Source organism: Podarcis bocagei (assembly GCF_964188305.1).
Source record: "Podarcis bocagei genome assembly, chromosome: 1".
NCBI classification, from domain to species: domain Eukaryota; kingdom Metazoa; phylum Chordata; class Lepidosauria; order Squamata; family Lacertidae; genus Podarcis; species Podarcis bocagei.
The window spans coordinates 125,117,379-125,132,864 of record NC_138125.1 but is presented as its reverse complement, the minus strand read 5'-3'; the positions used below and the strand labels follow the sequence as shown (position 1 = coordinate 125,132,864).

The 15,486-nt window shown below is 46.4% G+C and overlaps 1 protein-coding gene across 1 annotated transcript; it reads left to right on the top strand.

Moving 5' to 3' along the window:
• Positions 1–234: 234 nt before the first annotated feature.
• On the top strand, positions 235–7,613 carry LOC308581518 (baculoviral IAP repeat-containing protein 5.1-like; the record flags this gene model as incomplete). The annotated part of the gene is made up of 4 exons (XM_081183995.1): positions 235–372; positions 3,468–3,577; positions 5,128–5,248; positions 6,897–7,613. The coding sequence occupies 4 exons, from the start codon at positions 235–237 to the stop codon at positions 7,053–7,055; spliced, it is 528 nt and encodes a 175-aa protein (XP_081040121.1). The 3' UTR covers positions 7,056–7,613.
• Positions 7,614–15,486: the final 7,873 nt, after the last annotated feature.

Here is a 15,486-nt window from a genome sequence, read left to right as displayed (position 1 = left end):
AATAAAGTATTTGAGCAGAACAAACCAAACAGGGCTTGGCTGCTAGGCTATCTCTTTTAATTTTTTTGCCACAGTTTTCCTTTTTCGACAACTGCAAATCGCTTTGGGTGGGGCTCCCCCTCGCTCATTTACGTTGATGTTCACAGGGGAGACCAATCAAGTCAGCTTCTTGCAGTGCCTTATATATAAAGAGGTAAGTCGTGACAGGGGAAACGCTGCGAAGGAGTCACAGAAATGGAGACTGTGCTGAACAAAGTCAACTCAAACTCCAAGTGCTTGCTTGAATATAGAAGCATGCATTACTATGAGAATCGCTTGAGCAGCTTTGCATGCTGGCCTTTTAAAGAGAACTGCAAGTGTACTCCTGAAAGTGTAGGTCTACTTAATCAATCACATAAGAAAACCAGCTTTTGTAGGTCAGCCAGTGTGGTGTAGTGGTTAAGAGCGGTAGTCTCGTAATCTGGGGAACCGGGTTCTCATCTCCTCTCCTCCACATGCAGCTGCTGGGTGACCTTGGGCCAGTCACACTTCTCTGAAGTCTCTCAGCCCCACTCACCTCACAGAGTGTTTGTTGTGGGGGAGGAAGGGAAAGGAGAATGTTAGCCGCTTTGAGACTCCTTAAAGGGAGTGAAAGGCGGGGTATCAAATCCAAACTCTTCTTTTTCTTCATAAGTGCTACTGAGTTGGGTAGGGGAGTTGCGGGTATTTGGGGCTTATTCTTGTTTGTTTGTTTTTGCGTGAGAAGATAAATGAGTAATTTTTTCTGCCATTTGCAAAGTTGGGCTGGGGGAATCCTGATTGGGAGGGTTTGGAATAGGTAGGTTAATTTTGGGAGGGTGATCATCTTGATCATGGCTATTTTGCCTGAGAGAGTGAAGTTGATGTTGTTCCATCTCTTCAGGTCTTTGTTGATCTGTCATCACAAGGGGTTGTAGTTGTGAAGGTATAATTTGCTGAGGTTTCTGGTTATTTGTACCCCTAGGTACCTGAACTTGGTGCAACAAAGTTTTATCTTGGCAAATTATTTTTGGGCAGGGTGTTGAAACACATAGCCTCGGACTTTGCAAAATCTACCTGTAGGCCCAGCACCATTGCAAATGTGTTGAGTTCTCTGATTAGGGAGGTTGCTGTGTTTATGGGGTCTGGTGTTGTGACCATTATGTCGTCTGCCAAGAGCCCTAATTTATAGGTTCTGCCTTTTATTTCCACTCCCTTGATGTCTGTGGCTGCTCGGATTTGGATTGCTAAGGGTTCCAGAGCCAGGATGAATAGGAAGGGAGATAGCAGGCATTCTTGTTTTGTGCCTCTTTGGATTGCTATGGTATTGGCGTCCATACTGTTAGTCCTGCATTTTGCTGAGACTCAGGAGTATATTTGTTTGAGGGTTTGTAAGAAGTTAGGACCAAATTTCATGTTAGTTAGCACTGCTAATAGGTATTACCACTCTAAGCAATCAAAAGCTTTGAGGATGTCTAAGGACATGATTGTCACTGGGAGTTTAGTTGCCTTGCAGTGTTCAATCAGATTCAGTAATGGGGTCTGTTATATTGCGACCAGGGATGAAGCCAGTCTGGTCTGAGGCTTTTAACTTGTGTAGGAAATTTTTTAAGTGGTTGGCCAAGACTGAGGTGAGTATCTTGTAGTCTTGGTTTATTCATGAGATTGGGTGGTATGATTCTACTTTGAGGCTGTCTTTCAGTGGTTTTGGGATGGAGACTATCTTGAAGAAGGTCCAGGGTTGTTGTTTTTTAAGTGAGCAAAGCTCCTTAAATTCCCAAAGAGAGTTTATCTCATCTCATCTCATCTCATCTCAGTAGCATTTTTGCTTGTCTCTTTTGACAGTATCCTTGCAGGTTAAGGATGAAAAGGGTTTAAGGTACGCTCTGTTGCTCGCCTGCCTACGCCAAAATCCTGCATCATACTGTGGTTTTACCTTGTAGCTATTACAAATCCTAGAGGTTTTATTTTCTAGCTATTACAAACCCTATAGGTCAGGAGTGGGCAGAAGATAAATGGGGATCTGCTGCTGGATCTCAGTGACTTGAAGTAGATTAGCAAGGACTTCTGCCTCCCGAATGTCTAACCATAAAGACTAAAAAAGCTTCCTTCTTTCCCTAAAAGGGTCCCAGGGGGTGGGGAGAGGTGGAGAGGAGACCAAGAGGAGATTTTTATGTGAAAGGACTTGCACGCTGGCTCTGGTACCTTGGCTAAGCAGAGAAGGAGGGCAAAATGTGATTCAATTTGCATTTAAAAGTGAACCTACCTAATCTGACTTTCTAAAACAATATGTAAATCAAAACAAGTCATCCTTTGAAATTCGCAGTTCTCTGAATTTTATGAGGTCTTCAGCCAAGTAATGAATATGCTGGAGAAAAGTGTGTACTTCAAAAATACCTATATTGTTGAAAGTATCATATGAAGATGCTCTGTATTAGGGGAAATGCCTTTGCAGAAATGTGTATGTTGGGCAAGACTGCAAACAATAATGTCTGTTAGGAGAAATTCACTCTCTAATACTGATCAATTTTCACAAGAATGTTTCTTTTTAATAGCAAATGGATGTGGAAATGTGCAGGACTGTACTTAAGGTTGGGGAAACGAGAACCTTGGGGCATAGCTGTCAACCTTCCCTTTTTTTGCGGGATATTCCCTTATTCCAGTGCCGTTTCCCGCTGCTTCCCACTGCTATCCTGGATTGTTAGATATCCTGTAGACTGTCCCCGGGACAGGTGAGGCTCCTGATCCCTTATTTTCAAATCTGAAAGTTGACAGCTATGCCTTGGGGTTCTGGTAAAGAGCAAACAAACGCTACTGAATGTGCAAAATTAAAGAAGCACACAACTCTCTCGTAAGGTAGATAAATCTTGCAAGGAACCAGCAGAGCAAAACCTTTAGAGAACTTTACTCTACCTTGCACGTTAAGTGAGGTCTGCTGGATTTAAAGTTGAAGAGCTTGAATCTTGGGGTAGCAGAAACTGGACAAGTTACTGTGATCAAGCTAAGCAGGAGGTACTTGGGTCACAACTTGCGAGAGGAGCATAACTTTAATATAAGACCTGCTACCAAGCCTTTAAAATACGGCAGCAGGGAGCACCTCGTTTTCTTCAGATGCATGCAAAAACATGATTTGCAGAATTGCAAATCTATCTTACTTAAACTTGAATAGCTCAGTTGGCAGAGCATGAGGCACTTAATCTCTTGGGTTCAAGTCCCACACTGGACAAAAAAAATCCTGCTTTGCAGAGGGTTGGACTAGGTGACTCCCTTGCAGCTCTACAATTCTATGATTACATGATTTATACTTGTTAACTTTCAGCATGGGGAAGAAAATATTCTAAGCTGTCAGAGTCCAAAGAGTGGCACATTCAAGGCGCCCGAGGTGTCAGGATGGCAAGAATCACCCCACGTTGCACAATATAGCTTCCCTGCCAATGTCTTCAGCGTGTTGTTCTGCTCTTCTCATTCAGATGGCCAGGGCTGGCTTGATCCACTGTCCAGGAGCAAATGAGCCTGACCTGGCAAAGTGTTTCTTCTGCTTAATAGAGTTGGAGGGCTGGGAGCCAGATCACGATCCCTGGTAAGAAAGACCCAGCGGGGTTCTCTGGCCTAGCAATTGCCCAAGGTGAAAACTGTATGAAATACCAAGTGGGGATCCGTGGATAAGACTGCCTTTCTATTTGGATTACACTCTCTTCCTGCACCTTGGCTAATGCAGGTTAGCTAGAAAAGCACCAATCTCAATCGTTACAGGTAGAGAGCTCTACCTCTCCTTTAAATCAGAACCAGTGAAGGTCCTGTGTGAGTGTCTGGAGGCGGTTGGAGGATGGATGGTGGCTAACAGATTGAGGTTGAATCCTGACAAGACAGAAGTACTGTTTTTGGGGGACAGGGGGCGGGTGGGTGTGGGGGATTCCCTGGTCCGGAATGGGGTAAATGTGCCCCTGAAGGACCAGGTGTGCAGCCTGGGAGTCGTTTTGGACTCACAGCTGTCCATGGAGGCGCAGGTCAATTCTGTGTCCAGTGCAGCTGTCTATCAGCTCCACCTGGTACGCAGGCTAAGACCCTACCTGCCCATGGACTGTCTCGCCAGAGTGGTACATGCTCTAGTTATCTCCTGCTTGGACTACTGCAATGCGCTCTACGTGGGGCTACCTTTGAAGGTGACCCGGAAACTGCAATTAATCCAGAATGCGGCAGCTAGACTGGTGACTGGGAGTGGCCGCTGGGACCACATAACACTGGTTCTGAGAGATCTGCATTGGCTCCCAGTACGTTTCTGAGCACAATTCAAAGTGTTGGTGCTGACCTTTAAAGCCCTAAACAGCCTCGGTCCTGTATACCTGAAGAAGCGTCTCCACCCCCATCGTTCAGCCCCCACTGAGATCCAGCGCTGAGGGCCTTCTGGCGGTTCACTCATTGCGAGAAGTGAGGTTACAGGGAACCAGACAGAGGGCCTTCTCAGTAGTGGCACCAACCCTGTGGAACACCCTCCCTTCAGATGTGAAGGAAATAAGCAGCTATACTATCTTTAAAAGACATCTGAAGGCAGCCCTGTTTAGGGAAGTTTTTAATATTTAACGCTGTACTGTTTTTAACACTTGATTGAGAGCCGCCCAGAGTGGCTGGGGAAAGTCAGCCAGATGGGCAGGGTATAAATAAATTATTATTATTATTATTATTATTATTATTATTATTATTATTATTATCTTATTGAAGTGAAACGGAGGGACGAGGACAAAATTCCTCTAATCTCTCTTGGTACAGTGGTGCCTCGCAAGACGAAAAGAATCCGTTCTGTGATTCTCTTCGTCTAGCGGTTTTTTCGTCTTGCGAAGCAAGCCCATTGAAGGATTAGCGGATTAGCGCTATTAGCGGCTTATCTGCTGATCGGATCAGCTGATAAGCGGCTTAGCGGCTTAGAAAAAGGGGGAGGGGAAAAAACCAGCAGGAACTCGCAAGACATTGTCGTCTTGCGAAGCAAGCCCATAGGAGATTCGTTTTGCGAAGCACCTCCAAAACGGAAAACTCTTTCGTCTAGCGAGTTTTCCGTCTTGCGAGGCATTCGTCTTGCGGGGCACCACTGTACTCTTAAGCTGCTCACTTGCCATCATACTGTTCCCACTGCAGGCTGGAGCACTCCAAGCGTGCCGGAGACTCTTGTGGGTTTTTGTCCCTTTCTAAGAGTTTTGACGACCTGACAGTTGAAGAATACTACGAACTAGAGATGGAGCGGGTCAGGATCTTTCTTGTAAGTAAAGACACGGATGTCTGTGGGCTTTGGAAATTTGCACCAAAATGAATTTTGGCTGTCCACTAGTTCATGTAAATCTTGGCATCTCTGTGTCTAAGGGCTTGTCCATACTTACCTTTTTTCTCTGTGCCTTCCAGGCAAAGGCCCATGTTTTCTGAATGTTCCTTTTTTAACTCGAGTTTTCCCTGAGAAAACGCCCCTTCTTAAGGCTGAGACACGGCAAACAGCAGTTCAGGTTTTCAGCAGATTGCCATTGGCTCTGATTCAGCGGTAAAGAGCTCTGGCCCTAACTCAAGTAGGAAAGGGTTGGAGAAAATCTTGCCACTGGAACAACTGGTCTGAAGTAACAGGCAGCAACATTTTGCAGGGGAGTTCCTATCCTGGCCCCTGCAGGCATTTAAAGCCCTGTACGGCCTAGGACCCTCGTACCTACGGGACCGCCTCTCTTGGTATGTCCCACAGAGGACCTTACAGTCTTCAAATAAAAACATCTTGGAGATCCCAGGCCACTGGGAGGTTAGGCTGGCCTCAACCAGAGCCAGGGCTTTTTCGGCTGTGGCCCTGATCCGGTGGAACGCTCTGTCACAAGGGCCCTGCGGGACTTGACATATTTCTGCAGGGCCTGCAAGACAGAGCTGTTCCACCAGGCCTTTGGCCAAGGCACAGTCTGACCCCCTCTCTCCTTCTGTAATCCACATAGAACTCTAGCCCAATGGTTGCCATTAATTTGATTCAGAATTGATTTTAGAATGAACTGATTTTAGAATGTATTTTAATTAATTCATTGTGATTTTATGTAAACTGTGTTACTTTTACTGTTGTTAGCTGCTCTGAGCCCGGCTTCAGCTGGGGAGGGCGGGATATAAATAAAATTTTATTATTATATTATTATTGGTGGAATGTGGATAAGAGTGCCCCCTTCCAGGTCCAAAATGACCTGCGCATTGGCAGTTGCATATCAATCGGACATGCACAAAATGTTTGCCGCCTGCGCTTCATGCTTTTGGTTCCCTGTACCGCTTCTCTAGTGCCCCTTATCACACACACCCCAGAGGTGTACAAGGTGCCCCTTTCATAGCAACTGTGTGCACATTCCTCTGGGCAGTGCGTCAGAAGTCCCCATTTTCAGATGCAACCACCCCACGCAGGGAAACAGTGAGCATGTGGCATTGGCAGTTCCAGGCTCCTTGCGGTATCTTGCAATATCTTGCAAAGCTGCTTGCGGTATTTAACTTCAAAAACGGCAACTACCGTATTTTTTTGCACCATAACACTCACTTTTTTCCTCCTAGAAAGTAAGGGGAAATGTCTGTGCGTGTTATGGAGCGAATGCCTGCGGGTGGCGGGGGGGATCTGCTGCAGTCGTGAGCAGAGGATCCATGGTTCCCCTTCCTTCCCTCCTCCATGGTTACAAAGCATGGATCCACATGGATCCTCAGGATTTTTGCATTGGGCTACTCCAAACTCACTGTCAGATCACATGTCTGTGGCCACAGCATGAACCACAAAAATCATTCACCCACTGTTTCGTTTAGAATATTTTTTTCTTGTTTTCCTCCTCTAAAAATTATGTGCGTGTTATGGTCTGGTGCGTGTTATAGAGCGAAAAATACGGTAAATAAAATCTACCCCCTTTCTCCTCCAGAGCAAAACTGGGCAAAGTGTAATAAATGCCTATGAGAAAGAAGTAGCAGCAACCAGGCAGCGTCTCGTGGACCATTTTGTCAACAAATACCAGTATGCCCCAGAACCTGACCCAGCCACTCCTGCTGCAACAGAGAACGACATGCCAACCACCACGTAGAAAGAAAATGGGCCACCATGAAGACAAGGGGAGGTTGTTGTATTGAGTGTGATGCAAGTACTGTAGTGCATACCTAGGAGAGGCTTTCGGGTGGACAATATGGCATGGGGGGGGTCACAGGGGATCTGTCAGTACCACATCTTGTGTAATGCTGCTCTGTATGAAACCAATAACCAAAAGCTGAAGTATTTTTTTCGACTTATGGAAGGCATAAGGAGGGCATTGTTAAATAAAGACTTTTGCATAAAACTATGGGTCTTTCCATTTTTCACGATGACGCCTAAATTGACCACTTTTGCACACTGACACACTGCCCCAATTGCAGTGCTAATAGCGCAACATGCGAGCCCATCTTCACCTGGCATGGCTGTGCTATTCCTGTCATTTGTGAGCTTGTATGCCATTGGTGACACGGGTGGCGCTGTGGGTTAAACCACAAAGCCTAGGACTTGCCGTTCAGAAGGTTGGCGGTTCGAATCCCTGCAACGGGGTGAGCTCCCGTTGCTTGGTCCCTGCTCCTGCCAACCTAGCAGTTTGAAAGCACGTCAAAGTGCAAGTAGATAAATAGTTACTGCTCCAGCGGGAAGGTAAACGGTGTTTCCGTGCGCTGCTCTGGTTCACCAGAAGCAGCTTAATTATGCTGGCCGCATGACGCGGAAACTGTACACCGGCTCCCTCAGCCAATAAAGCAAGATGAGCGCCGCAACCCCAAAGTCGGCCACGACTGGACCTAATGGTCAGGGGTCCCTTTACCTTTATGCCATCAGTGAACTATTTGCAGGAGCATCATTGGTCACTGGTGAGGCTCTTCCGGCAGCAACAGGAATCCGAGTTTTTAGTGTCATCAACCCAGCCCTGTTGAATGTTCATCTAAATGTCTGCTGAAAACTTTTCCATGCCACCAAGCTTAGGTAAAGGAACCCCTGACCATTAGGTCCAGTCGCGGACGACTCTGGGGTTGCAGCGCTCATCTCACTTGACTGGCTGAAGGAGCTGGCGTACAGCTTACGGGAGGCATGAAAAGGGCAGAGGAGAGGTTGGCTTCATGCAGACACAGTCTCTGGTTGGGAATTAACTCTGGAGAAGAGGGGACTTAGGCAGCTGTGGAGAGATGGGGACCGTCAGTTTCAGCAACTGTTTCATGGGGGCAAACCTACCGGAGATGAGCTCATTAGGCATGACACTCCACCAAGTCTGTGAATATCACACTTTTCGTAATAAAAGAGTTAGCTCCAACTTTGAATGGTGTGATTGACTACTGGGTTGACAAAGTTCAAGAGTGACCAGAGCTGATTTGGTCCTGAAACCAGGGCTGAACTCAAACTGGAACAACTCCAGATTATCAGTTTCCACCCAGAACTGAACAGCCACCACCCTCTCAAGCACTTTCCCAAAGAAGGGTCTTGCTAATTCCAGTTAGATAGCTACACAGTCATACTTGGGTTCACAAACCAATACAGAGTGAAATATTGCTTAAGCCCATTGATTTGAGTGGATTGTGGGAAGTTCTTCCATTTCGCACCCATTAAAGACTTGTGGGCATATCAATGCCGAAAAGAAGCACAGTGCTCAGTGGATGCAACTTCCACTTTGCTGGTTGTGTTCTCAGCCAAACAGATCAGGGATTGCTTTAAAAACCTTCATGGCTTGAGAGCAGCAGATTTGAAGGACTCACTGGCTCCACAGAGATCTTCATTTCCCAGTTAACTGAGATGCGGCAGGCAGTTACCCAGGGGGAAGGGGCTACCCAGTGGTGGCACCTTGACAGTGGAATGCTTTATCCAGGGAGGATGCTCTATCCAGTGGCTAGATTGAGGTCATTTCAGCACCGTTTTCAAGGCTTTTAGTTCTTCTGAGGGTTTCACACAAGCTTCCTTTATATATCAAAATTGACTGTTTTGCGGGTATTTGGTGTATGTTTTCAATGCTTTTACTGTGTTTTTGATTGATTGGGTAGCGTAAGGCTGCCGTGGGAAGCTGTTGGATGGATGGGACAAAGATCCAAGAGAGAAAGTGCAAGGTGATTATGGCTGCGCTTCAGGCTTTCACTTAGCCATTTTGCCCTTTCTTGGAGAAGGGAGAAGCAACCTGTTGTGGTTACCTAGCAACCGCAGCATCACCTCACCTGTGAACAACCTCATTTCTCTCCTTGGGGGAAAACGATGGAGAGAAGTTGTGTGTGCAGAGCAGAAACACACACAGGTAGTAAAAGGAAAGAGATTGTTCAGTCTGGTATTTTAAGGGAGCGTTGGCACTCATACCTGCATACTCTGTAGCTTTTAGAACCATAGAATTGTAGAGTTGGAAGAGTCCCTGAGGGTCAAACCGACCTGCAATCTCAGTAGCTGACCTCAGTCAAGCAGTCAAGCATTGGAGATATTTTGGCATGATACCAGCTTAACAGTCACAGCTTCCCTCCTAAGAATTATGGGAACTGTACTTTGGTGAAGATGCGGAGCATTCTCTGTTAGGGATCCCTGGCCTCTCTCACACAGTTCTGAGCCTGTGATGCAGATAGACCTGTAGAAGGATGAAGGATGTTTCTAGACACCCAGGCCCAGAAGGTGAGCGCTCTCTCTCTCTCTCTCTCTCTCTCTCTCTCTCTCTCTCTCTCTCTCTCATTCTCTCTCTCTCTCTCATTCTTTCTCTCTTCCTTCCCCTCTCTCGTCAGGAGAGCTTAAGTAAGCAAAGGACCTTCTCCACTACTGACCATGACATACTGTACTCTGATAAACACACAAGACGTAACCGGCTGTACTTTTGAATAAATAAGGTATACTATTCATTGTATCAAATTGTAGATTTCAACGGAAGTCTCATAAAGTTCAACGAAAAAAGCAGAAGACCCAGTGGATCAGTTCATTCTCTAGTCAGTTCATGCATAAGGTCCATCTATTCCACCTGTCTGTTCAAAGAGTCCAATTATCCACATGAAGGGTTGTTACAGTTCCACATAATTCTTTCACAGAGTCTAAGACAAGGATTTCCAGAATATTAGCCTTGTTTTGCCATCCTAGGCCCAGGAGGTGAGCTCTCTCTCTCTTATTCCCTTCCTTCCTTCCTTCCTTCCTTCCTTCCTTCCTTCCTTCCTTCCTTCCTTCCTTCCTTCCTCTCTCTCATCAGGAGAGCTTAAGTAAGCAAAGGAGCTTCTCCACTACTGACCATGCCATACTGTACTCCGAAGCTAGCTCAGCAAGGGAAATATTCACAAAGACCCACTTTCTGTGCCACAACCTATGCCCAACAGCAGGGTCAGCTGAATGTGACCCCCAAAGTAGGACAGCTTGCCCTTTAAAGTAGCTCCACAGAGCTCTTATGTCTAAGAGACCAACCATTTCCCACCTGCGAAACAAGAGACAGCAGTAACCGAAAACAACGCAGAACATTGCAAAGGAGAAGAGAGCAAAAGACTGAAAAGCGTGTTCTTCCTCGCTGGCACATCACTCAAGTACATAAGGCTCTGCGCAGGCATACATACAAAAATGCACACTTTGTCTTCTCTCGACGCATCGTAAGACTTAGACCCACTTCAGAAGGTGATGTCAAGATGGAGGGGGCTGCTGTTGATGGACTCTCCCTGTAGATCCTGGGCCACTTCGACCCTTGGGAGCCTGCCAGCAACAGATGTGCACCTATGGATTTTTCTGCAGACATGCCAGGTGCCACCGATGCCCTCTGGCCAACTGAGCTGCTCTCTGCTTGCAGTGGAGAAGTTCCCGCTTCATTTTAACACACTTCAGCCAGCAAATTTGGGGGTTAGGATTGCTGTGTTAACAGGAAAGAGGGGGGGGGACAGGGGTGGCACAGCAGATCAAGGACTTCATCTGAGGCCCAGCCAGTTCACACCAACCACGGAAGAAATCAGGGAGGTTTTCTCCCCTGCTTTTTATATATACAGTTGCTTCAGTTTGGCACAGCTGAGAAGCCCAGGTATCAGTCCTCTTTTTGAGATCCACAAGGCTTTGCACACACACACACACACCCTGTGTCTGCCAGTGGAAGTGTTCTGTCCTACTGGGATCTAGTGCTCTGCTAACTAGCAATTAAAGGTAAAGGGTAAAGGGACCACTGACCATTAGGCCCAGTCGTGGCCGACTCTGGGGTTGCGGCACTCATCTCGCATAATCGGCCAAGGGAGCCAGAGTACAGCTTCTGGGTCATGTGGCCAGCATGACTAGGCCGCTTCTGGCAAAGCAGAGCAGCGCACGGAAATGCCGTTTACCGTCCCGCTGGAGCAGTACCTATTTATCTACTTGCACTTTGACGTGCTTTCGAACTGCTAGGTTGGCAGGAGCAGGGACCGAGCAACGGGAGCTCATCCCGTCGCAGGGATTCGAACCGCCGACCTTCTGATCGGCAAGTCCTAGGCTCTGTGGTTTAACCCACAGCACCACCCACGTCCCTACGCCACCCGTTTAAAACAAACGAACAAGCCTATATTCAGGCTATACCATACTGTATTCTTAACACACTGTATTCTGTTTCAGTGTATCTGAAGAAGTGTGCATGCACACGAAAGCTCATACCAAGAACTAACTTAGTTGGTCTTTAAGGTGCTACTGGAAGGAATTTTTTTATTTTGTATTCTTAACATTTAACCTTGAAAAATAATTTAGAGTCAAAGTAGTTGACAGGTGATTAAAATGCAAAATAAGACCGAACGTTGTTTGTTTTTTTAAAAAGTTCTATTTTCTGTACTGAATGACACTTAGTACCTCAGAAACCAATTAGTAAAACAGCCGTCGTTCTGCCTCTCGAAGCTGAGTGAAAGGCACAACTGAACACAATCCCTAGCAAGGTTTGATTAACCTGAACGCTGTGTTTTGAGCTCCTGTTGAATATCCTGCTATTTAGTTGGAGCAGGGAGGGAGGATGCATTTTGTTACAAAGCTGAGCTTTACCCATTTAGCTCTAAGCATTATGCTTCTGTGCTTCTTCCCTGGAACACGGTTATGACTATGACTCAAAGCAGACCATTTATACATTCTGCTCAGCAACACACCAGGGGCCACCCAATTATATTTCAAAAATTCTTTCTTTCTTTCTTTCTTTCTTTCTTTCTTTCTTTCTTTCTTTCTTTCTTTCTTTCTCTTTTTCTTTTTAAAAAAACTTTCTAATAATACCTGATTTTACTCTCAGGTCAAGCAACAACACTGCCACTAGCAGTGCTCAAATCAAAGGCAATTTTCTTTTATCTGTGCTTAGAGGGAATTTTGCACCATACAGAGAATTCTACACTAACGCCGTCACACAAGGACCTCAAAACACATCCGTAGAGATGACAAGCTGATCTTCCATGTACAACCATCCCTGTTTTCCAGGGACAGTCCCAGATTTACAGAAGGCATCCTGGCTTTTGCTACATTTAGGGCATGTAGTAGGTTGTACTACCACAACCATTATATTTATACATATGCACATCATTAACAGTGGACTCAGCTACATGCATAAAGATAAAGCGCTTTATATGTGTTATAACACTGTGACACCAGATGGCGCTGTGGAGTTGCATCATTTGCCAACGGGATTTCCCTGTATGAAGTTTTTGTTGTTGTTGTTTAGTCGTTTAGTTGTGTCCGACTTCCTGACTCCATGGACCAGAGCACAGCAGGCACTCCTGTCTTCCACGGCCTCCCGCAGTTCGGTTAAACTCATGCTGGTAGCTTCGAGAACACTGTCCAGCCATCTCATCCTCTGTCGTCCCCTTCTCCTTGTGCCCTCCATCTTTCCCAACATCAGGGTCTTTTCCAGGGAGTCTTCTCTTCTCATGAGGTGGCCAAAGTATTGGAGCCTCAGCTTCAGGATCTGTCCTTCCAGTGAGCACTCAGGGCTGATTTCCTTAAGAATGGATAGGTTTGATCTTCTTGCAGTCCATGGGACTCTCAAGAGTCTCCTCCAGCACCAGAATTCAAAAGCATCAATTCTTCGGCGATTAGCCTTCTTTATGGTCCAGCTCTCACTTCCATACATCACTACTGGGAAAACCATAACCAAATCACTTTTTTGGTGTGTCTAGCTGCACCCAGCATGTCTGTTCCATTAGGGACTGGGGGTGGGGAACATTTCTGAATTTCTCCAGGGGGACTGAGCAAGGTGAAGGAAAGGGGAATTCTGACCTCCAAATGAAAACTAGGGAAAAAACACTCATACTATTCACGTCTGCTTTCTTGGTACGGTTTTTGCTCATGCTAAAAAGGGCACCAAAGAGTTCATCTGTAGTGATGATTCATTCACGTTAAGTGCCTGGAATTAATAAGCTGCCCACAAAAGTAGGTGGCATCCTACAGTTGGCCAGTGGCTCGGTTTTCCTCCTGTGCTAAAATAATCGCCTTCGTGGCATGCAGACTCCTAGACTTAACATTTTTGGAAGTGGATACTTGCTTCTCTCGCTCTTTTTCCTCCGCTTTGGTTTTAATTACCAGTATTGGCTTTCGTAAATGTAGCTTGCTGCTTCTTCCACGTCCCCAACCAACCCTTCCCCCTCATTTCCCATCGTTCCGTGAAGCCAGGAAGCTGGATGGTTGCCTCTGCAGAAAGGCGTTTTTATGACTAAACCACTTCAATAGAAACTCTAGGATCCGACCGAATGGAAAGTCTCTGTGGGTCTGGCCCTGCGCGGCGATGGATGTTGGGCAGGACGTTCAAAGCCATCTCCATCCTCTGCCTATGCAGATAGCTTTGTTAAATGGGCCTGATTTCAATGTCAGGATTCTCGGTTATAGCCAGCCAAGCGGGATTGCAGTTTGGAAGCAACAGGCCTGCTGCTCTGGGCTACAGAGGAAATGGGCAGGTGGACATAACAGCCTAATAAACATCGGTAAGACTAGACAAAGTCCATGCCTGACCCAGAAGATTAGAGCCCTACCAGATCAGGGAGGTGGGGAGGGGGAATGTGCTACTTGGATATGTGGGGACTCGCCTAAACCCTGGAAGGATGTCATGGCCCTCAAAACCTTTCGAAATGAACAAGGGGCAGCAAAACACAGATCTGGAGGGAGCCTAACAGACAACCAAGTGGTCATTTTCTTAACTTACAACCAGTAAGCCTAACCTAAACTTTACCTTGCAACTGTTTAAAGGGGTACTCCTGTTCCCACACCTTTTGGTTTTAACTGACCATGTTTATTGAAGTGTAGGTGAGTTCCCACGAGGCAGGACAAGGTGATAACAACGAGAACTTTATTGAACTAACAGAACTGGGAAACAGGGGCAAAGCAACTGCTTATGTACATTTCTGAAGGCCTGGGCCACTCCCACTCACAACGCGATTGGCTGTCTGAACTTCCAAGCTGCGAGTCATGACTCAGAGTTTAAGGGCCAATGGCAGAGGCCCAAATCCTGAAATGTTCTGAATCAGAACACAGGAGTTCAGAATCATTAGACCAGACTCAAGCTCAGGCAAACACAGACCACTGAATACATAACATTTATCTTCCACTATCTCCTAAAGCAAACTTGGGTCTCCAGCTGTTATTGGACTACAACTCCCATCATTCCTAGCTAGCAGGACCAGTGGTCAGGGATGATGGGAACTGTAGTCCAAAAACAGCTGGAAAACCAAGTTTGGGAAACCCTGAACTAGAGGATTAGGGCCTATGCTCTTGGTAGGGCAAACAACAGTACTTCTAAAGGTAAAGGGGCCCCTGACCGTTAGGTCCAGTTGTGAACCACTCTGGGGTTGCGGCGCTCATCACTCTTTACTGGCCAAGGGAGCTGGCGTACAGCTTCCGGGTCATGTGGCCAGCATGACTAAGCCGCTTCTGGCGAACCAGAGCAGTGCACGGAAACGCCGTTTACCTTCCCGTCAGAGCGGTACCTATTTATCTACTTGCACTTTGACGTGCTTTTGAACTGCTAGGTTGGCAGGAGCAGGGACCGAGCAATGGGAGCTCACCCCGTCGCGGGGATTCAAACTGCCGACCTTCCAATCGGCAAGCCCTAGGCTCTGTGGTTTACACTGCAGCGCCACCCGCGTCCTGTGTGCACTTACTTCTATGTACACCTAATTTTCAAATAGAGTCTTGCTTGGCAAAGTAAACAAGAAATAAACACTTTAGTAAAGGTGGGAAGAAACCCTGAAGATACTCTTCCGCAGCGTTCAAAACTCCCATTGTTCCAGGCCCATTTTGCAACAGGGAATTTCATTAGCGCGAGCAGTTTCTGAGCTCTGGGCGCAGTGCTGTGCCTAAGATTTCAGGTTAAAACTTCAGAGTGGAAGGAAAGGAGGACCTTTTTCTGCCTCCGCGCTTCCAGCTACTCTCTGTTGACTGGAGAAGAGACCCTCTTAAGAATATCAGGGGGGTGGGCAGGGGAAGGAATAGACCGTGTGAAAAATGAACATAATATTTTAACTGCCGTTCATTCATTTTCAGCTTTGTATTCTTTCTATAAAAAAGTGTGCCTAGACATTCTGTTGTGGCACCCATATCCT